Here is a 22,264-nt window from a genome sequence, read left to right as displayed (position 1 = left end):
ACGGATGAGGAAACTCGAGCTTCGCAGTTGGAGTCGCTCCGGGAGGCGAGGGCGAACGCAAGATCAATTTTTAGAGGGGGCAAATATGTGTCAAAATATAATTTTTTCTTTGCTTAGTGAGGGCAAATCACTATTTAGCTTATAACATATAACGAAGACACTAAAAATTGAGTGGGGGCAACATCCCCCATTTGTTAGTACACTGGATCTACCCATGCCGGGGGTAATCCATTTGCGTCTGTGCAAGTGGAAAATTTGACAATGCGAGCGACTCGAGTCACATAACCGCGACGGAACCAGAGACGATGAGCATCACGTGGACATACCACCACACCCAATCGGATGACTCCGGTCTGACGGCACAACCCTTACCATAAGCCTCGTCCTCACAACGTCGGGCTTTGAGTTCAAGGCCAACCTTATGACCACAACCACAGATTATAGATGCCATTCAAACAACTAGGTTCAAGCCACTAGTACTCCAATATATACCTGACCATTCGTCTGGCCGGGCCAAACCAAGCCCGAGGTAGAAAACCTAGGCCTGAACCCTGGCCTGTCCGACCGTCGGGCCTAGATTTCAGGCCCAAACCCATCCCATCACTGATAAAGCCCGTCGGCTTTGGGCCTCGGGGCGGGCCCCTTCCTTAAAACATGAAACCACCAAGCCCAGACCTGGCCCGGTCCGACATGTTCTTCAGGCCCAAGCCCGACCCGCGAGCAAGACCGGGCCGGGTATCTCATGGCCAGGTACTCTAGTGGTACTGGGGCAACACAGTGACACCAGGCAACATAAAAATGCGGTGGCTTGCAATTCCAGGGATTTTACGGGGGTGCCCCAGGAAGTTAGCCTCGGAGGAGGCCGAGAAATCCACAAGTAAAGATAGTGGCTGAGATTTCTCGCGGCGGCGAGAGCGACCCCCACGAGCCCCCGGCCACAAACACACCTCCACCGTGTAGTCTCCACGAGCCGCAGCATACAGGGCACCACCAGCAGCCAGCGAGCCCCGCACCCGAGTATCCGACATCTCGACCCTTCCCTTCCTTCGTCACTCGCGCGCGCGCGCGCACGCACGCACGCACGCTTGTTCCTCCAGCTGCTGGCCTAGCTAGATCCCCAAAGCTGAGGAGGTGGCCGGAAAGCTTCGTCCGGAAGCATCGGCCGGTGGCGGCAGAGAGAGGAGCTCCTGCGCCCGGCGCGGCGGTCGCTTGAGGTTGGTGGCAGGGATCGGGCCTGGGATTCCGTTTTGCATGATGAACCGCTGGGCTGTTGATTTGATTTTATGCACGGGGTGGTGGCTTGGTGCAGGCCGCCGCGCGGAGGGCGGGCTGGGCGGGCGACGTGGCCACCGGGGTCAGCTTGCTTGCTGCTCGCCCGAGGTAACCTAGAACTAAGAACCATACAAGTTTCCAGAAATTCGTGCTTCCACTGGACGACGCGATTGATATATACGCTCCCCTCGCAAGTCCGTTCCTAGGTGTGCTAGTTTGTCGACTGAAAACTGTGCAGCAAATGAGCCCACGCTTTTTTTTTTTCTGTGCCTGGTCGGTCTCTGTGGTTGCAGTGTTTGATTCCCGTTGCTCTGCTCCAATGATCATGGTGCACAAGCTCAGAATTCTGAGCGCTTCAACTGCATCCTTTTTCTTGCTCTAGTTAGTCCTGTCCATTTTACTGTGGCTAGGAATAAAATTAATAGTGATTCTATGGTCCAACTTCTTAGAAAACTGTATGGTCGACTAGTAAACTTAGGTACGTGTTTTTTTATCTTGCTTTTTTAGCTTTCACGGGTTTGAGGTGTGCTTTTATCAGATCTCTGATCTAGTATGGTGTTGTTTGTGCTCTGAAGTTGTTTAAAAAGAACGTGTGTAAGTTAGGCTTCTGAGTTTGCTATGCAGGGAGAGAACAGCTTATTTTTTTTATAAGCAGGTGAGTTAAGTTAATTTTGGATTTGCTATGCTGAAAAGAGAGCAGCTTGATCTAGTTTAACTAAGCAGGTGAAGTAATTTGACTAAAATAGATGCTATAGTGAATCGTGCTAAGAAGAAAATATATTTTTTATCTGCTATCAAACATTCATGTTTTTTTTTGGTTGTTGTTATGTCAATATATTTGCTATGATAAAATATCGGGCTGGCTTAAATTCTACTGTTTGTTTCGGAAAGTTCAGCAATCCTAAAGCAACATATGCATATTCAGGTATGTTGCCAAAAAAATATATGTTTCTATTAGTATTAGTTACTCGTTTTGCTTCCTAGTAAGCTCATAGATATGTTTGCAGGCATACTATGTTGTCCTTAAATAACGTGGTTCAGGTTGTGGGAGATAAACTCATGGATGCTCCTTCAAAGGTATACTGTTAGTGGAGGTAAAGGAGGCCAATCATCGATTCTTTTTTCGAGAAAACGCAATGCGTTTCATTTCATTGAAAAGATAGGGAAGTACAATCCTCCTAGGAGGCTGAGTTTGCATGAGTCATGAGCCCGATCAGTGGACGTCCCAGGATGTGGTAGGACTGCCCTGAGCCCCAATGCTCCTGCTTGTGCCCAACATTTGGCCTCATCCCGAATCCTATCCACTAAAATATCGATTGAGGGTCTCGTGTTGTCGAAGACACATTCGTTCCTGTGCTTCCAGATCATCCATGGGACAAGCATGGCGATGGATTGCAGGCCCTTGCACAGCGCCTGGGGAGTCTGCCGCTTCACCTTCTGCCACCAGTCCGTCAGTGTGGGTTCATTGGCCGGAGGCTGGACAGGTATGCGTGTCCAGGCTAAAATGTCATGCCAAGTCTGCTGGGCGAACGGGCAGGCCAGTAGCAGGTGCTGGATGGTCTCTGGGGCCTGATCGCATAGCAGGCATCTGGGGTGGTGTTGCAGGCCGCGGCGTGCTAGCCTCGCCGCCGTCTAGCATCGGTCCTGGTTGGCTAACCAGTGAAAGAATCTGATGCGGGGCGGCGCCCAGCTCTTCCAGGTCAGCTTCCACGAGGGACAATGTGTGGATCCATGGAATGTCGCGGCGTAGCAGGATTGAGCCGAGTATGCACCATTGGTCGTCCAGTTCCAGAGCATTTGATCAAGCTCATCTGTAAGGGCGATCTGCTGCGCGGCCTGCCAAAGCATCAAGTATTGCCCAATCTCATGGATCCCGAGGACCTTGGATGTCACGGGCCCATGAGTTGCCCGCCAGCCCCTCCGCCATTGTTCTTGTTTTGCGTCGTCTCTTGGGGATGCACTGATAGAGTGCCGGTGCAAATCCACGTACCGACCTCCCGTGCAGCCAGCGGTCCTCCCAGAATAGAGCAGTCCGTACGTTCCCGATGGCCATGGTCGTGGAGGCAAAGAATAGCGCTCTCTCCTCCCGTGAGAATTGCAGATCAAGTCCTTGCCATGCGCGGTCTTCGTTGGTGCGGCATACCACAGCCACCACAGCCTTAGTGCTAGTCCGGCGCGCTCCAGGTCGCATATTCCCAATCCACCATACTCCAACGGGCGGCACACGTGGCGCGAGTTGACGTGGCAGTGCCCACCATTGGCGACGGCGCGCCCAGCCCAAAGGAATCCCCTCTGGAGCTTCTCTAGTGGCTTGAGGGTCTTCTTTGGTGGTGCAAATGCAAGCAGTTGGTGAACTGGAATAGCGCTCAATACCGATTTGACCAATGCAAGGTGTCCGGTCTTGTTCATTAGCCACGCCTTCCAGGTCGGGAGCCTAGCTGCCACAGAATCGACGAGGGGCTGTAGTTGGGCAGCGATGGGGTCGCGCAGCGTGAGATGGATGCCAAGGTAGGTGATCGGTAGCTCCACCACCGAGCATCCCATTTGGGTAGCCATCGCAGCAGTGCTTGGGTCGCCGTGAAGGATGGTGGCCGAGCTTTTGGTGTAGTTAACCAGTAGGCCCCTAGCATTGCCGAACAGGGTCAAGATACCCTTGACGGCTTCCACATCGTCTGGTGTAGCGTGGCAGAAGATCATCACGTCGTCGGCATAGAGTGAGATAGCCGGGATGATTCGTCGTGGGTGTAGCTGATGCAGGATGCCACAGTCGTGGGCACGGCGAATGAGGCGGCTGGTAGAGGCTAGGGTTCTACCAGGTCTCGGACGTAGGTTGTAGGGGTGGAAGTGCGGGCTGCGAGGTTGGGGACGCCGGCGCCGGCGGTTGGGCGCCGTCGCGGCGTGAGAGAGAGAGAGAGGCGGCTAGGGTTTGGGGCTCTCGTCTCCTGAGGGAGACGACAACAGAATATACTGTTTATTGTCTGCTTAATATCGAAGGGGTACATGTGTTTATAAAGGAGGACAGCCTCCACTAAACCCTAGATAACTTGGACTCTAACTTGAACTCTAATATAACTTGGACTCTAATATAACTTGGACTTCTAAGATAGGTAAGATAACTTGGGCTAAGCCCGTAATTAGCCCTGCCCATTGGGCCTCCTCCGTTGGTACGTTGTACCGGTCATAACATCTCTCCCCGCCTTCTCAAACAGCTCGTCCTCGAGCTGAACATCTGGAAACTGCTGGCGGAAATCGTCGAGCTTCTTCCAAGTCGCTTCCTCCTCTGGCAGGCCGGTCCATTGTACCAAGACATGCCAGACGCCGCGACGCTGCTGCGCCTGTAGCACCTTCGCCACCTGTGCGGAAGCTGGAAGGAGGCGGCCATCCGAAGTAGGAGGAAGGGCCGACGATGTCGTCGAAGAAGGCCCGCGCCACGGAGGCGGCTGTATATGGATGACCCAGGGCGATGAAGTGCGCGTACTTGGAGAAGCGGTCAACCACCGTGAGGATGACGGATTTGCCGCCCACCTTGGGAAGGCCCTCGATGAAGTCCATGGAAATATCCGCCCACACCTGGGAGGGTACGTCCAGCGGCTGCAGTAGACCCGCGGGTCGTAGTGTCTCCGTCTTGTTCCGCTGGCACGTCACGCACGACCGCACCCAGTCGCGGACCATCGCGCCATCACCGGGGATGTAAAAATCAGCACGGAGACGATGGAGAGTCTTCTGCACGCCCTCGTGCCCTGCAGAGTGCGCCAAGGTCAGGACCTGGTGGCGCAGGTCGCCATGGTCGGGCACGAAGATGCGACGGCCATGTAGGAGTAGCCCCTCGTCCAAGCGCCAGGGCGCGTCCAGCTCGCCGGCGTCAAGGCGCTGGCGCAGGCCCTGGGCGTCCACGGCCGTCGAAGTTGCCTGGCGAATGTCGTTGATGAAGGCGAAAGATGGCCCGGAGCGAATGCACATGATAGTGCCAGCCATGGCGACGTCGTCCGCGACATCCTCAGTGTCGCGGCGGGACAAGGCGTCGGCGACCGTGTTGAGACGGCCGGGGCGGTACTCAACAGTGAAGTCGAAGCCAAAGAGCTTGCTGATCCACTAGTGTTGCGGAACTGTGGAGAGGCGCTGGTCCAGCAAGAACTTGAGGCTGTAGTGGTCCGTGCGCACACGGAATGACCGGCCCCAAAGATAAGGCCGCAGTGGCGCACCGCCTGAACCAACCCAATAAGCTTGCGCTCGTAGGCCGCGAGCTTGTGATGGCGAGCGGCGAAGGGGCGGCTGAAGAAGGCGAGCGGTCCCTCGCCCTGGTGAAGGACGGCGCCGAAGCCGATGCCAGAGGCGTCGCAGTCCACGATGAACGGCATATCAAAGTCTGGCATCTGGAGGACGGGTCCCGTCGTGAGCGCCTGCTGGAGAGCCTCGAATGCCGTAGTCGCCTCCTCGTCCCAGGAGAAGGCGTCGCGTCGAAGGAGACGCGTCAGTGGCGCGGCGATGAGGCCGAAGTCCCGGATGTACTTCCGGTAGTAGCCGGCGAGGCCCAAGAAGTCGCGGAGCGCCCGCGGTGACCGCGGGATCGGCCATGCGGCGACGGCGGCGACCTTGTCCGCGTCCATCGCTACCCCGTCCGCTGAGATGACGTGCCCCAGGTACGCGACGGAGGTCGTGCCGAACGAGCACTTCGAGCGCTTGAGGTGAAGACGATGCGCTCGAAGCTCGGTGAAGATGATGGCCACATGTTGTAGATGCTCCGCCCAAGATGCACTATAGATGAGAATGTCATCAAAGAAAACAAGCACAAAGCGGCGCAAGTATGGGCTGAGCACGTCGTTCATCAGGGCCTGGAAGGTCGCCGGCGCGTTGGAGAGGCCGAACGGCATCACCAGGAACTCAAAGTGGCCATGGTGAGTGCGGAACGCCGTCTTCTCGATGTCGTCAGGGTGCATGCGCACCTGATGGTAGCCCGAGCGAAGGTCGAGCTTGGTGAAGAAGCGCGCTCCGTGTAGCTCGTCCAAGAGCTCATCCACGACGGGGATGGGGAACTTGTCCTTGGACGTCAGGGCGTTGAGGGCGCGGTAGTCGATGCAGAAGCGCCATGTGCCGTCGGACTTGCGCACAAGGAGCACCAGGGCGGAAAACGGCGATGTCAAAATCCGGATGATGCCCTGCGCGAGCATGACCGCCACCTGACGCTCGAGCTCGTCTTTCTGCAGCTGAGGGTACCGGTACGGACGCACGGCTACAGGTGCCGTGTCCGGCAGCAGGTGGATGCGGTGGTCACAGGGCCGCACGGGAGGGAGGCCCTGTGGCTCGTCGAAGATGTCGCTGTGCTGCTGCAGGAGGTCGGCCAGGAGGGGATGCGCCTCGTCCAGTGCGGACGCCATCAACTGGAGCTGTGGAGTCACGGCGCCGGAGCCGCCGATGCCTGTCCACTGAACGCGACGGCCGCCCTCGCGCCAGAAGATGAGGGACAACACATCGAGGTCCCAAAGGATGGGACCGAGAGTGGACAGGAAGTCGATGCCGAGGATGAAGTCGTAGCAGCCCAGGTCGATGCCGACGCAGTCGATGGAGAACGGCTTGTCCCTGAACTTCTCCGAGCCCGCCGGTTGGAGTGCGAGGCGGCGCATGGCGTCCCCGGACAGGAAGTTGTGCGTCGAACCCGTGTCCACGAGCGCGGTTAGACGCTCCCCGTTGATCGTCACCGGAAGCAGCATCGTCTTTGCCGTCTTGATGCCAGCCATGGCATGAAGGGAGACGACGAAGGCGGTCGTGTCGACCGGCCCGTAGGTCGTGACGCCGGCCTCGGAGAGTGTGGTGGCGTCGAGCTCCGCGGTGAGGGCCTCCACCTCCGCGTCGTCGACGGTCTCCAAGTAGAACAGGCGGGCGCACGTATGACCCGGCGCATACGGCTCGTCGCAGTTGAAGCACAGGCCCTTGCGGCGCCGCTCGAGCTGCTCGGCCGACGTCAAGCGCCGGAAGGTGCGTGTCGGCGCGGGGGCAGCCGCCGTAGCGGCCGGCAGGGCGGGGCGGGTCGGGGAACGCGTGCCGCGGCCCGGGAACGCCTGCTGCAGGGCGTTGGCGCGCTGCTCGTACGCGCGTGCGTAATACATGGCCGTCTGCAGGTCCTGGGGGTCGCGCATCTCGACGTCGATGCGGATGTGGTCGGGAAGGCCGCCGACGAAGAGCTCGGCGCGTTGGCGAGCCGGGACGTCAGGCGCATGGCAGGCCAACGTCTGGAAGCGGTCGGCGAAGGCCTGCACCGAGGTGGTGAAGGGAAGGCGACCGAGCTCGGCCAAGCGGCTCCCACGTATGGGGGGGGGGGGGGGGCGAACCGGAGGAGACACAGGTCGCGAAAGCGCTCCCATGAAGGCATCCCGCCCTCGTCCTGCTCGAGGGCGTAGTACCAAGTCTGGGCGGCGCCACGGAGGTGGTAGGAGGCGATCCACGTGCGGTCGGACGCCATGCTCCGCTGCCCCCTGAAAAACTGGTCGCACTGATTGAGCCAGTTCAGGGGGTCGACGGTGCCGTCGTAGGTGGCGAACTCCAGCTTGGTGAAGCGGGGTGGCTGTTGCACGTGTGGCGAGGCCGCGTAGGTGCCCGCGTGACGGCCCAGCGCGGCGGAAGGAGAGTGTTGCGGCACCACGGAGCTCCTGGCGTACGGATCAGTGTACCCGCCGAACCCCCCGAAGGTGGGGGCGGGTGGCTGCAACACCGTCGGCTGTAGTGGCGCCGTCGTGTAGGTCGGCGTGTCCATCCACGTCGGTAGCGGGGACGGCGACGGCGGCCACCGGACCTGGATGATCGGCAGGCCCTGGGGCACGACAGTCGCCGGGGGCGCGAAGGGCGCCGCCGGTGGTGGCGGGGTGGCGTACGGAGCCTGGAGGAGAGTCCGGAGGTTCGAGACCGCCAGGTTGAGGTCGCGGATCGTCGAGGACATCTCCGCCGGGGAGAGGACGGGAGCGGGTTCGGCCGCCAGGGCCGCGGGACCGGAGGCGGCCGGGCCTGAGGTGGCAGGCGGCGGTGAGTGGTGCGGCGGCGGCTGCTGCTGTGAGGTGGCGGGGAAGGCGGTGGTGGCGGCGGCGGTGGTGGTGGGAAGGTCCGACAAACTCATCGAACCCAAGCTACCTGATACCAAATTGGTAGAGGCTAGGGTTCTACCAGGTCTCGGACGTAGGTTGTAGGGGTGGAAGTGCGGGCTGCGAGGTTGGGGACGCTGGCGGTTGAGCGCCGTCGCGGCGTGAGAGAGAGAGAGAGGCGGCTAGGGTTTGGGGCTCTCGTCTCCTGAGGGAGACGACAACAGAATATACTGTTTATTGTCTGCTTAATATCGAAGGGGTACATGTGTTTATAAAGGAGGACAGCCTCCACTAAACCCTAGATAACTTGGACTCTAACTTGGACTCTAATATAACTTGGACTTCTAAGATAGGTAAGATAACTTGGGCTAAGCCCGTAATTAACCCTGCCCATTGGGCCTCCTCCGTTGGTACGTTGTACCGGTCATAACAGCGGCCCAGGGTGTCCACAGCAAGCACGAAGAGTTGCAGGGACACGGGGTCACCAAGCGCTAGTCTGGCTCCTTTTGGCAAAAGTTCACTCCCTTCCAAGCATCCTTCCAGAGTCGTATTGCACTTGCCTTTTTTTTTGGAAAAGATAATATATTAATATCGTGAAGATACCAACTACACCCAGCCTCTGCACCAACAAGATGTCATAAAAACATCCAAGATGCACACAGCCTGAGAAGTAAACAAAAAAGAAAGAAAAAATACTATGGTCTTGCCACAGTGATCAACTCCTCTCAGCAGCAGCACACAAACCACTACCAAAGAGAACACCCGGAAAGCTCCTCCAGTGCTGCCGCCCCCACTTGTCACTGCTGCTTGAAAGTTATCAAACACCTGGCTGACTCCATCGCCTCTAAGGCCCCCTCCACCTTACTGATCCTCCGATCTCAGCCATCATGACTTTCCTCGCCGCTGTTTGTGCCATGGAAATCGAGATACTGACATGTCCCATGGTGTCAACAACCAACGGAGCTTCGTGCCGCACCCTCATGGAGCCGCGTTGGTTGATATAGACGTGCACGACCGGATTCTATCCGATCCAAATATCCTTGGGCAAGATCTCCGACAGTAGTTCTGGAACACGTCGATGGCCAGATCAGGAAGGACCGATCATGCAGATCGTTGCCGTATTGCACTTGCCTAGTGCAGCGGAGCCAATGCTGCAAGTACAGTTTGTCCCCAGGTCAGGCAGGATTCTCATTCTAATGCGTGCACATAGTGATATAATCTGTGAAATCAATCAAGAAACTAGAAGGGCTTTCTCTCTTTCTCTTGTGGCCATTGCATCCCTCCATCTCTCCTCCTCCCGTACTTCACGACAATAACAGCTCATAATTGCATATGCCTCTCCGAAAGCCTCACGCTCCTAAAATGCTAGATCTACTTTCTGAGACCACATCATCTAGATCAAATGATAAACAAGGAACATTTGATTTGAATCCGATAACACCGAGTTAACTTTAGAAGAAACGAATTTACCAAATTCCGAATTTAGTTCCAGCTATCTTTTTCCTGATGAGGTTGTAATCTCATCTAATGATTAGTACATTGAGTGTAAATCATTCCTAGTTTATGGGCCTGTTCTTTGGTTTCTTTTGGAAATTAAGTTAGCATGTGAAGGTGCAAATAATTACATATTTTATGAGCTTGTGCTTCATTTGTTTTCATATTCATTTTTTGTAGAAGTCCACACGGAGTTTAATGGGTTATTAGCTTATGTTCCAGAGTTGTTATTTAGATATCCTTTCATAGTTCAACTGATTTGCATCCCAAGCAGCAAACCAGATCTATTCTAGCAAGTAAATATTGTTTTTTGAGTTTGGCAAGACTTATTTGGCTGATCTGATTTCAGTAACTTTCAGGTGTAGGAAGTGTTAAGGGGATACATAATCGGTTTTGAGCTGCGAGGCCCTGCATTTCTTCTGCCTGCTGTTTGATTCACGGCCCACTCTTTTCCTTCTATCCATTCAAGCAAAGTACTGGAATTTCTGAGCCCAATTTATTCAGGTAGCTGTGATTTTTCTGTTTTTGGGTTGATTAGAGTTTTGATGTCTGTCAATTTGTCTTGAACAATTGTCAAATTTGGCAGTTTTCATTATGAGCTGTGATTCAAAGCTGGAGGTTGATAGGACCTCAGCACTAATAACGTGGATTTTGTTGCTCTGGCAGGTCATGGGATTTGTTTGTCCTTAGCAGGTGAGCTGGACTGGGTTGCAGCTTCCCTATGCTTCTGACTTTTTTTAGTCTAATCTAATTTTGTCTGTGGAATGGTTGCATGATCTGAGTACTTGAAAGTTTAATCTGATTCTAGAGTTGAAGATAAAGAGAGGAAGGCTAAACTCTGCTGATCCGGTTCATGCGAGCAATGAGCCAACTGCAGTAGAGGTTTACAGTAGGTGAGTACAATGGTAGATCAAGCTATTCTTGTAGCTGTTGAATTCTATATTTTTCCTAATTAATCATGCCTGATTTTAGGATGAAATGAGGTTTGCTGTTCTCTTAAGTACCTGCATATTTAAAATGTTGGAGAGGGCGTAATTTTATTTATTTAAGGGGTGAATATATATTTAAATGTTACACTATTTTGCATATTAACACCAATTGGGTCAAAGAAAATAGGTGAGTGAACTCCTTAGATTATTTCCTTTGATTTTGATCAAAGTTCATTTATGAGTAGACTGGTGAACTCCTTAGATTATTTCTTTGGTCTGTGACAACTAATTTAGCTGCTCTTTTGTGGCTGGGGTCTACAAATTTGAAATATTTATTGTGTTTGTGTGATAGAGAGGTTTAGGGGGAGGTATGAGATACTACTCGCGTCAGGTCCAGCGTTTGGCTGGAGACACAGAAGGAGGAGTGCTGTTGTTTGTAGACGCCCTCAACTCCAAGTAACAAAGCGACCAGTTGTCAGCACTTCCTTTTGTTTTCGCATTTCCCTGGAATTGGAGATGGAGATAAATTCTTCGGGTGAGGAAACGGTGATAAAGGTGAGTTGCTCTTGGACCTACCAGTTGTTTTGTGGTGAAAGAATCAACATTTTCTTCATGTTGTTTGTAGGTGCGAAAGCCGTACACAATAACAAAACAGCGGGAGCGGTGGACTGAGGCAGAGCACAAACGGTTCCTTGAAGCCCTCAAACTGTATGGCAGAGCTTGGCAGCGCATAGAAGGTGAAATCTTCATATATGTCATACCTTGAGTACTTGTACTCACTGATTTCATCTAAGGAAATACTCACTGATAAAGGTGTTGCTTAATTCATCAATTTGCACTCACTGATTTCTTCCAAGGAAATACTCACTGATTATTAGTGGTATATAATATATGTTAATTACTTTATTATTGGTAACTTTATACAAACTCATTTATTTTATTTTCTTATTCACCTTCTGGTTTGTTGCACAGAGCATGTTGGGACAAAGACGGCCGTGCAAATCAGAAGCCATGCTCAGAAGTTCTTCACAAAGGTTATTTTTTCTATCTTATTGGCTAGTACCCTTGTTTGGTTTACTGCTATACCCTTCGTTTTCGGGCTGTTTCATCTTTATTGTTAGTGATAAAATGAAGACTTGCGCATGCTTCATAACTTTTATGTCTTTATTTTACTGAAGTATTTTCATTTTTTCTTTCTTTGTACAGTTTGTTCTGCAGTGCTGAGCATGATGAAAGATTCGTTTCCTTTGAATATCATGAGAACCATGCTTTATCTAATTGTTGCCCTGCTGATTGATTAAAAGATCAAATTAAAGCATGTTAAAATGGATGAAACATGCTAGAAAGTCTTTGCTGATTGTAAGCAATGAGTAATGTTGCAGAGAAGATGATGTTGAACAACTCTGATTCTCTCATTGATTCATTTTACATATCCATGCTGTTATTGAACATACATATGACTAAGAAAACATTATGGTACTAGTTAAATTTACATAGAGAGTCAATATAATACATAATGTGAAATAGGATATCTGAATGCACTCAAGTGAACTACAGGAAATTCCTTAGGAATTGTATGGTAAATATGCTAACATTTGTTGCATTTCATTATAGCCCCCATCAACGTAGGTAAACACTTTATCTAACATGTTTCACTATCAACATTGTGTAAATGAGTCCATTTCATTTTCTAAATCATGATATTTCTTCCGCAGAAGTACACAATGGCATGAACAAAATTTATCTTCTTTCTCCCCTTTTTGTCCTTGCTCTCTTCTCTGCTTTCTGTTCTTTGCTGCTTGTCCTATTTTTTTAGGGGCTGCATACAGCCACATGGTGGAGGCTACATTGCCAATTTGCCATCATGTTGTAACATGCAACAGACTGTTGCCTTGTTAGGATTGCAGCCTCATCCTCTCAGAGGTTTCTTTGCCAGACCCATGGAGGAGGGAGGAGGCTAAGGCTAGTCTTTTCTTCCCTTGTTTTGACCACGATGGTTTCTGGGTCCTCAAATTTCATACTTTGCTCACCAGCCATTACCAATCTGACCTTGCTCAATATAGCAGGTTGGTTGTTGGGATGGACAGCTCTACCCTATTGTACATATACATATATATATAGTAAATGACGCAACTAACGGTTCAGTACACCAACTTAGCTCATAGTTACTCGCCAATAAGTTTGTAAAAGCTCAGGGTGGAAACTGTCAGCCTTCAAGTTCAATCTAACCAATAGTTTAAAGGTTTTGTGCATCGGTTGATGGAGAGGCTGGAGAGATGTCTCTTCCATAATCCAAAAACAATTTTACAGTGCTATTTTCTTACCTTTTATGTGGAATAGAGAAGAGCCAGTAGAGTGAAAAAGAAACCACCATCCACTCTTTCAGTCCTCCACCCGCTTGAGGGTTTAGGCTGTAGAATGCTGTATTTGTCAGGGTTAGGATACCGGAACTGCCCCAAATTCCCATTGTAGGCGGTTCTGGTTTCTTGCAGAACCTGGCCAGTTAGTCTGGTTGCCCAAAAATGCCTTATTTTCTGGTGCTCTGAATCTTCATTTTCATTTTGCAGATTTCAAATTGAAGATATAAATTACAGACCTATGCAACAATAGATAGTTCAATTTTCCAATTCTAGTTTATCACCACTGTCTGTCTGTATCTAACTATTTGGGAAATTGCAGTTGGAAAAGGAAGCTATCAACAATGGTACTTCTCCAGGACAAGCTCATGATATAGACATACCTCCACCACGGCCTAAAAGAAAACCTAACTGTCCATATCCTCGAAAAGGTTGTCTCAGCTCTGAGACACCCACCAGAGAAGTTCCAAAATCAAGTGTTAGCTTGAGCAATAGCAATTCACAAATGGAAAGCAATGGAACTCTTCAGGTAAATACCGTTGTAGTATTATATGCTTTGATTTTAGTTCTATCTATTCTATCTATTCTATCCTTGATGTATATATTGATATACTTGTTTTTCTTTAACATGAAGGTCACCAGCACTCAGAAACTTCAAAGGAAGGAGTTGTCTGGAAACGGCAGTTGCTCAGAAGTTATTAATATCTTTAGAGAAGCACCATCTGCCTCATTTTCTTCCTCTAACAAGAGCTCTTCAAATCATGGTGTCTCTGGGGGAATTGAACCGACTAAAACAGAAATCAAAGATATGGCAGCCATGGAAAGGAAATCTACTTCCGTTGATGTGGCGAAGGATGTAAAAGATATTAATGACCAGGAAATGGAAAGGAACAACAGAGTCCACATCAGTTCTAAATATGACCGTTCTCATGAAGATTGTTTGGATAGCTCAATGAAACACATGCAGTTGAAGCCAAATACTGTGGAGACAACATACACGGGTCAACATGTTGCAAGTGCTCCACTCTACCAAATGAATAAGACTGGGGCAACTGGCACTCCAGACCCTGGAACTGAAGGAAGTCATCCTGATCAAACGAATGATCAAGTGGGAGGAGCTAATGGAAGTATGGACTGCATCCATCCAACACTTCCCGTGGATCTAAAATTTGGCAGCAGCTCCACAGCGCAGCCCTTTCCCCACAACTATTCAGGCTTTGCACCAACGATGCAATGCCAGTGCAACCAAGATGCCTACAGGTCATCTGTTGATATGTCGTCCACCTTCTCCAACATGCTCGTTTCCACATTGTTATCAAACCCCACAGTACATGCAGCTGCAAGGCTTGCAGCATCATACTGGCCAGCAGCAGACAGCAACATCCCTGTCGATCCAAATCAAGGAATTTTTGCTCAGAATGCTCAAGGAAGACATATTGTTTCTCCTCCAAGCATGGCTTCTGTGGTAGCAGCTACAGTTGCTGCGGCTTCGGCATGGTGGGCAACACAAGGTCTTCTCCCTCTTTTTGCTCCCCCCATGGCTTTTCCATTTGTCCCAGTTCCTACCGCTTCCTTTCCCACAGCGGATGTCCAGCGAGCTACAGAGAACTGCCCAGTGGACAACGCACCAAAGGAATGCCAAGTAGCTCAGGGGCAAGGTCAACCTGAAGCTATGATAGTTGTAGCATCTTCTGGGTCCGGCGAGAGTGGAAAAGGAGAGGTGTGTCCTCACACTGAGTTAAATATATCTCTGGCTGATAAAGCTGAGACAACACCTGCCACAGGAGCTGAAACAAGTGATGCTTTGGGCAACAAGAAGAAGCAGGATCGCTCTTCATGTGGTTCCAACACACCATCAAGTAGTGATGTAGAGGCAGAACATGTTCCTGAGAACCAAGATCAAGCTAACGACAAGACACAGCAAGCATGTTGCAGTAATTCTTCAGCTGGTGACATGAACCATCGCAGGTTTAGGAACATTTCAAGCACGAATGATTCATGGAAGGAAGTTTCCGAGGAGGTTGTAGTCTACCAGCATTGCCGAATTTCATTTCTATGTTACTCTTGAGCATCTATCACTGCTTTTCTAATTCACATTTCTGCTGTCAGGGTCGTATGGCTTTCGATAAACTGTTCAGTAGAGGAAAGCTTCCCCAAAGCTTTTCTCCTCCACAAGCAGAAGGATTGAAGGTGGTTCCCAGAGGGGAGCAAGATGAAGCTACTACGGTGACGGTCGACCTCAACAAGAGTGCTGCAGTTATGGACCATGAACTTGACACATTGGTTGGGCCAAGAGCTTCCTTTCCCATTGAATTGTCACACCTGAATATGAAATCCCGCCGGACAGGCTTCAAACCTTACAAGAGGTGCTCGGTGGAAGCAAAGGAGAATAGGGTGCCGGCTGCTGACGAGGTTGGTACCAAAAGGATTCGCCTTGACAGCGAACCCTCCACGTGATTTACTTCCCACGACATGATTACCAGCCTGCACAAGTAGTGTATTTTCAAGAAATTGCGGTATTTACATCTAAGCTACTATAGGACTTGCCAGTCCTTGCAATGCAGTGTTTCACAGAACTCAATTTGTTATGTGTTGTATGTTAATGCTTGCCGAGCAGCCCTTTTAGACTGTCAATTAAGCATTAAGCACCTATGCATGCTACTTTATTGGTAAAAAAGTAATTCTGCTTATTTTTCTGTGATGAAGGATAATACTTGTAATTTTGCTTCATTTTACTGGATCATGTAGATTTAATTCCCGAAGGGAGAGCATGATCGCCTTGTGTTATTTTTATTTTCTTGAGAAAAATATTGTGCTATGTATATGCACCCTAGATTTGAAGTTTCTTGGATGGTCCAGCTTTCTCAAACAGTGTACTTCTTTTAATTTAAAATAAAATATATGGCTTGTATCTTTAATATCGAAGGTACTCCCTCTATAAAAAGTATAAAAGCATTTATAGATTAGTAATCTAATCGCTATTATGTTTCTTTACGGATGGAGTAATTGGTATGCTCGTCTCATTTTCCCCTGCCTTCTCCGCTACCTACTCTCTAGAAAAAAAATGTGTTTTTCTTAATACATATGTTCATACATGTACATATCCCTATGAACGAACACACATATATCTATGCGTACTTCTGAAAGAAGTATCTCTAAAACACTGAGCCAGACACATCATGAGTCATGATGAAATCGTCACACTCAGGTTTGGAATAGCAGCGCTTGTTCCTTGTCTTTTGTTCTCGTTACGATGCTCTACTCCGCCTATCCCAAGCTGAACCAAACAAATCAGGTAATCGTAGATACGGACGTACGGTACATCCTGATTACATAGAGTGAATACGTTATCTATCGTGAACCAAACGCGTACATCGAGTCTATCCATTCCATTAGCTACTTTCACGAATTACAGCCATGGGGCTTAAAAGCCTCACACACATGCGCACAGCTGCCCGACATAGCGGCCTTAGAGCATATCTAGTAGAACCCTCGAACCCTTAAATCTAAAACCAGTTTTAAGGGTTGAGAATTGCCTATTTTTAATATTTTTAAGGGTTAAAAAACAGGGACAAAGACTGAAACCCTCAAACCCAACCCTTAGGCCGCCTCGTATTACTTTAAACGTCGTAGATCCGCCGCCGGTATCATGGGGTTTAGTGCATATCAAAAGATATCAGCGGCAATGCGGGTACTCGCTTATGGCATACCCGCGGATTATACTGACGAGTATCTTCGCATTGGGGAAGATACAACCACGGAGTCCGTCCGTAGGTTTGCCAAGTTGGTCATCCGGTTGTATGGTGAGAAGTATCTTTGGGCACCAAACGAGGAAGATACAAAGAGATTAATGGAAATGAATGAAAAAAGGGGATGACCGGGGATGCTTGGTAGTCTTGATTGCATGCATTGGAGGTGGAAAAATTGCCCAAAGGCATGGCATGGAATGTATTGCGGTAAAAGCCGTGATGCTACCATTGTGCTTGAGGCCGTAGCATCGGAGGACACATGGATTTGGCATGCATTCTTTGGGTTGCCGGGAACACTCAATGATATCAATGTCCTCAATAGATCTTCATTGTTCAAAAGTTTAATTTCTGGGGATGCTCCAGCTTGCAACTACAAAATCATGAACAATGAGTATTCAATGGGATACTATCTCACCGATGGCATCTATCCCTCATGGGCAACTCTTGTGAAGTCCATCAAGGAGAAAAATGGGATGCCCTTAACAAGAAAAGAGGCTCATTTCACCAAGGCACAAGAGGCAGCCCGCAAAGATATTGAGAGAGCTTTTGGTGTTTTACAAGCAAGGTTTGCCATAGTTCGGGGTCCAGCTCGGTTTTGGGACAAGAAAACCTTGGTGAACATCATGAAATGTTGTGTGATTCTACACAACATGATCCTAGAGGATGAGAGAGGGTTAAACCTCCCTTGTTTCTATGACAATGTTGGTACGCGTGTGCAACCGGAAAGAAACCCTTCTTGCATACACGCCTTTCTTAAAGCACATCGTGAGATTGAGGATGCAACCACTCATGGTCGTCTCCGGGATGATCTAATAGAGCACCACTGGCAGTTGGATGGGCGGCGTATTGGCCCATGATGTATCTTTGTTTTACTTTTCTATGTCCTATTTGATTCGAACAATTGTTGTTATTTGCTCAAACATTGTTGTAATGATTTGAATGATTATTGTTTTATTCGGTGTTGTAATAATAACTAGAATGATTATTGTTTTATGTCAAATGTGATTGAATTTGTGATATGTCATATGATGAAATGTGTGATATATGAAATGACAGTTTTAAGGTTTGGCGTTGGGGCAAAGAGTAGAACCCTCAAACCCAACCCTTATAACGGAATATTCCGTTATAAGGGTTGGGTTTGAGGGTTCTAGTCTTTGCCCCTGTTTTTCAACCCTTAAAAGTGTCAAAAATGGGCAATTCTCAACCCTTAAAACTGATTTTACATTTAAGGGTTCGAGGGTTCTACTAGAGATCTCTTAGCAGCCCCACGAAGGCTCTGAATCCTGATGCACAATCTCAGTCAGAGTTGCCCACCATGACACTGAAGGACAAGATAGCGCTTAGTAGTAGCATCACAAGTTCATATTTATACAACCATTGTTTCAGAAGATTCATAATGGGGGCACTGTATTTTCGCCCGACGAGAAACGCACCATTTCGCCAACTAACGTCGTTTTCAACAGCATTAGTTAGCAACAAAAAGGTAACCAGAATCCCTGGTTTCCTGCAATCCTACTTCCTCATATACAGGTGACGGTACCATCAGATTCGTTCAGCTCCAGCCGATTTCTTCAGTTAGCACATGCTCCCAATCTGACGATCCGTACTTCGGATTGCTGCGCAAAATGCCATCTTGACCGGTCAGGTATGAGCGGGCAGTCACTCCATCCAAAGTGCCACCACTCAACCCCTGACAAGCTCTATATGGCAGAGGCGCATGGCGATGCGTGGCCGTTTCTTCCAAGCCTGTTAGGACATGGCCATGCTGCAAATTCTTCGGCAGAGCAGTGTACCCTTTGGTGCTTGAAGAACAGCTAAGTGTGGCGTCACCTCCTGACTGAGTGCAGTCACCAGCATGAGGGAGATATTGACTGTTTCTTGCTCCTGATGTCTCTCCAGTCGGGCGAGCTAAGGCAACTCCATACAGATTACTTGGATCGGTACTCAAATCAGATACTTGGGAATAGTTCTTTCTTGGCCCACCAATAGGAGCCATGCTGGACTCTATGTCTATTTTTATACAAGTGTGTTTCAGCTGGTACTTCAATTCACAATTTGCACGCTCCGCTTCAATCCACAGATTCTTATACACAAGAACCTGTGGATGCTCTTCCTCACAGGGCATCTTCTTTTGGACATTGTTGAGTGCAGGCTAGCCAATCATAAATTGCTTGTCAATAAAGTAAAACAGAAACAATTGGTTAAACTAATTTTTTATGTGAGTGGCATCCAATACTGCTAGGCTTATCACAAGGTACATATAAGTCCTACAATTTTCCTGAAAAAAATTGCAAGGAGAAAAATTCTTTTGCACATATTTTCTAAAAATTGCCAGACCGACCTTTTAACATGCCTATGAAAAATTGCACTTGTTGGAGCACACAGTTTAACAACTCAGCAAGTTAAAGAAACAACACAAGTAATTTATCATGAGTAGAAAAGGTTACCTGGCCCCGTGTCAAGCCGTTTCTTCCAAACTCATTGTGGATATGACTAGAACCAGCAAAATGATTAATAATTATGTCCTTTTCACCATCTGCAATGTAACTACTATTATATTTTCTTGCGTCAGATTTTAAAACTGTAGTCTGAGAATGTGGAGTCTTTGGCCCTGCCTTGTCAGAAGCACCCTTAATAGGATCCTAGTAACAACAGATACACAATTATCATGGGGTCACTGCAAATATCATAATACTGTAGTAAGTCTGAATAGTTTTTGTTCTTTTATCGACAAGAAGGAAAATGTTAACAAGTAAAATAGAATTCACAAACACCAGAGACCATATAATCTGCTTATCCTATATATGACTCAAAATAATAGCTATTCTGCCTAAGAACAAATCAATCAATAACATCTGGCGTAAGTGGAAGCAATCAAACTTCGTAGTAAGCAATAAGGAAATAAGAAAGAATAATGAAGGTTAGCCTGGTACACCTGATCTTTCACGTCAAAATAGTTTTGAATAAGGCAAGACGCAAGTAAAACAGCAAGCTGCAGGTTGTGGATATGCTCAGCTGAAAGTATTTCAAACTGAACACAATGCCCATACTAAATACTCCCTCCGTCCCAAAATTCTTGTCTTAGATTTGTTTAGATATGAATGTATCTAGTCAAGTTTTAGTATTTAGATACATCCATTTTTAGACAAAGTTAAGACAAGAATTTTGGGACGGAGGGAGTAAGTAAGTTGAAAACAAAAACAACAACAAAACAACGCACCTTTCTTATTTTATGAAGGCAAGTCTGAAGACTATCAATCACCGATTCAAGGAGGATGTAGTCATCTTCATCTAGCTCAATTTCATCACCAGAAAAACTACTCTGGAATACCACAGTTAGATTCTCGATCGCCTTGAGGACTCCCGATATATTCTTTCCTGTTGAAGGACAGGGTCCTGTAATGTATCAAATAGATAGCATTATGTGCATTTGAAGGAAACGCTTATTCAAAATATCAAGCATCAGGCACTATCGTAAATAACTTGAACAGATATAGATAAACCTTTGCCAATTTTTGATTTCCCAATCAACGAAGGTACAAAATCCGGAGCAGCAGAATTCAAACCAGATCGCTTCATATAATCGCCTCTCAGTCCTAAAAGGTGTTTCTGCTCTAGTTCACATTTTGCTGCATATTGGTTTGCACATTCAAGCTCCTTCCCACATGTTTTTTTTGTCTCCTTTATACTTATGGCCCCAGATTTCTTTGACACAACGGCTTCAGTCTGGGATTTGCAGTGGTCACGGTTAGTCTTGGTGACCAAACTCTGGAGCTCAGACGGAGTTTCATGATGTTGAACAGTGCTAGAGCTTTGTTTCTGTCGTACGGCAAAAGCTTCTAATTCTTGATTAGTTGACTGGGTAGCAGGTGTCTGGAAAACATCAAATGGAGACAGACGAGAAGCTGAAGCACCTCTATAGCACGGTGAATCAACAGAACATTCTGATGGATCTGGCATCACATCCTCGGCCAAAACACCACATGAATCAGCAGAAGTAGTTGGAATATGAAGAGGGCTTGCACTGAAGACAGGATTTGCCTCATTGGAGGAGATCATGGTACCTTGTGAATTTTCCTTGCCATCAACAGGACCATTGAATTGTAAACTGCGGGACGATGTTTCTTTTTCACTGTCTTTATTGGACTTAGAATTTTCTGCTATAACCAACTTGCTTCCAGAACCACAGCTGTTTTTGTTAGTTTCTGATGTTTTATTTGGTGGCCTTTCTATCCTTACTGTTGAACATTTGCTCACATTTCCTGAGGTCAAGGATTGCTGCTTATAATTGGATGTTATCCTGACGTATGGTGAGGAAGGATATGCATCCGGGCAAACTGCTGACCATGAACTTGGCTGCCCAGTGTGCATGGCATGTGTAGAAGGTGGATAAACGGCACCACTCGATTTCATCAAGGCACATGCAATTGGTAACGCTGAGTAAGTATCTCTTGATGTCTTCTCTTCAGCATACCCCACAGAGCTAGCATCCGCCAATCTAGAAACATCACCTATGCATTGGCAAGACACACTCAATGGCTTTGCTATGTAAATAGATGACTGACACGTTAGCAGTGGAACAAGAACACAAACATAGCATCTACAGTATATATCATTGCCCCTTTTGGGGATAATCATGGATATAAAGTCATAATTTAGTGGCGACTGAGAGGATGGAATGATGTATGCCGGATACTACAAATAAGCTAGGATCCATTGATTCTCGGCCTACTACCCCAGACCGCAAACCTAACTACTGCCCAAGAACCGGACAAAGGTCAGATATTTTGCCAAGCAGGTCAACACAAATGGATTAACCGAGCGGCGTAACGCAATCACAAGGGGCGATAAGGCGCGGACCAGACAAGAACCGGAACATCAGAGCAAGGCGGAGCATAACAAGAAAAAGGGTGGGGATTGGAGGAAGGGAAAGAAAAAGGTTACCATTCTGGCGGCACTCGAGAGGGGCGCAAGCCGGTCGCGAGGGGGGGGTGAAGGGAGCGGCGTGCGGGGAGAGAGCATATGACGAGACGGAGTAAATGGAAGCGGCGGCGGCGGCGGCGGAGGTCATCGCCGGCGTCTCGCGTACAAACCACCGGTGGTAGAGTGGGTGGTCGAGCCGTAATAATTGAGGAAGCGGAGAAGTACGGTGACTTTTTCGCCTCTACCCTTTCCGAAGCCAAGAAGGAGGTTCTGATCCGAGCTCATCTGAGGTCGGGTGATCAATAAAAAATATATTTTTTTCTAAAATTCTGATTTTTTTTGTGTGAAACACTGACAAATATTTTGATGGATTGCAGAATTTTATCATCACCTTATAACATTCCTAGAAAATATGGTAAGAAAATACAAAATCGATGCTTCAAAAGATTTCCACACACGTCATTTGATAA

General features: G+C 48.4%; 2 protein-coding genes across 10 annotated transcripts; one reads left to right on the top strand and one right to left on the bottom strand.

Annotated features, from left to right (window-relative positions):
• The first annotated feature begins 828 nt into the window (after positions 1-828).
• On the top strand, positions 829-15,812 carry LOC123407924 (protein LHY). Of its 7 annotated transcripts, XM_045101170.1 has the most exons (13): positions 920-1,214; positions 1,310-1,380; positions 2,169-2,197; positions 2,280-2,366; positions 10,196-10,340; positions 10,503-10,529; positions 10,645-10,729; positions 11,118-11,320; positions 11,391-11,502; positions 11,738-11,799; positions 13,445-13,651; positions 13,757-15,142; positions 15,232-15,812. In XM_045101170.1, the coding sequence occupies exons 8-13, from the start codon at positions 11,282-11,284 to the stop codon at positions 15,577-15,579; spliced, it is 2,154 nt and encodes a 717-aa protein (XP_044957105.1). In that variant the 5' UTR covers positions 920-1,214; positions 1,310-1,380; positions 2,169-2,197; positions 2,280-2,366; positions 10,196-10,340; positions 10,503-10,529; positions 10,645-10,729; positions 11,118-11,281; the 3' UTR covers positions 15,580-15,812. The 7 variants fall into 7 exon arrangements, with proteins under 7 accessions (XP_044957106.1, XP_044957101.1, XP_044957105.1 ...); XM_045101166.1 differs by lacking the exons at positions 2,169-2,197; positions 2,280-2,366 and having other exon boundaries at positions 916-1,214; XM_045101169.1 differs by lacking the exons at positions 920-1,214; positions 1,310-1,380 and having other exon boundaries at positions 1,387-2,197; positions 2,280-2,349.
• Positions 15,813-18,193: 2,381 nt separating this feature from the next.
• On the bottom strand, positions 18,194-22,052 carry LOC123407524. 3 transcript variants are annotated; one of them, XM_045100675.1, is made up of 5 exons: positions 21,816-22,052; positions 20,375-21,415; positions 20,092-20,267; positions 19,319-19,513; positions 18,194-19,023 (listed from the first exon to the last, which is right to left on the bottom strand). In XM_045100675.1, the coding sequence occupies exons 1-5, from the start codon at positions 21,940-21,942 to the stop codon at positions 18,424-18,426; spliced, it is 2,139 nt and encodes a 712-aa protein (XP_044956610.1). In that variant the 5' UTR covers positions 21,943-22,052; the 3' UTR covers positions 18,194-18,423. The 3 variants fall into 3 exon arrangements, with proteins under 3 accessions (XP_044956610.1, XP_044956611.1, XP_044956612.1); XM_045100676.1 differs by having other exon boundaries at positions 20,092-20,249; XM_045100677.1 differs by having other exon boundaries at positions 20,375-21,382; positions 21,816-22,051.
• Positions 22,053-22,264: the final 212 nt, after the last annotated feature.

The sequence above is a fragment of the Hordeum vulgare genome, chromosome 7H, assembly GCF_904849725.1.
Source record: "Hordeum vulgare subsp. vulgare chromosome 7H, MorexV3_pseudomolecules_assembly, whole genome shotgun sequence".
Classification (NCBI taxonomy): domain Eukaryota; kingdom Viridiplantae; phylum Streptophyta; class Magnoliopsida; order Poales; family Poaceae; genus Hordeum; species Hordeum vulgare.
Note: the sequence above shows the minus strand (reverse complement) of the source record. Positions and strands in the feature narration are given on the sequence as shown.

Excerpts from the sequence above, each read along its gene's own strand:
- LOC123407924 (XM_045101171.1), top strand. The coding sequence starts at position 11,282 with ATGGAGATAAATTCTTCGGGTGAGGAAACGGTGATAAAG. Across the intron at positions 11,800-13,444 it reads CTCAGAAGTTCTTCACAAAG|TTGGAAAAGGAAGCTATCAA; the intron begins GTTATTTTTTCT and ends GGGAAATTGCAG. Across the intron at positions 13,652-13,756 it reads AAAGCAATGGAACTCTTCAG|GTCACCAGCACTCAGAAACT; the intron begins GTAAATACCGTT and ends TTTAACATGAAG.
- LOC123407524 (XM_045100675.1), bottom strand. The coding sequence starts at position 21,942 with ATGACCTCCGCCGCCGCCGCCGCCGCTTCCATTTACTCCGTCTCGTCA. Across the intron at positions 21,416-21,815 it reads TCTCGAGTGCCGCCAGAATG|CAAAGCCATTGAGTGTGTCT; the intron begins GTAACCTTTTTC and ends CTATTTACATAG. Across the intron at positions 19,514-20,091 it reads GCCTTCATAAAATAAGAAAG|GATCCTATTAAGGGTGCTTC; the intron begins GTGCGTTGTTTT and ends TGTTGTTACTAG.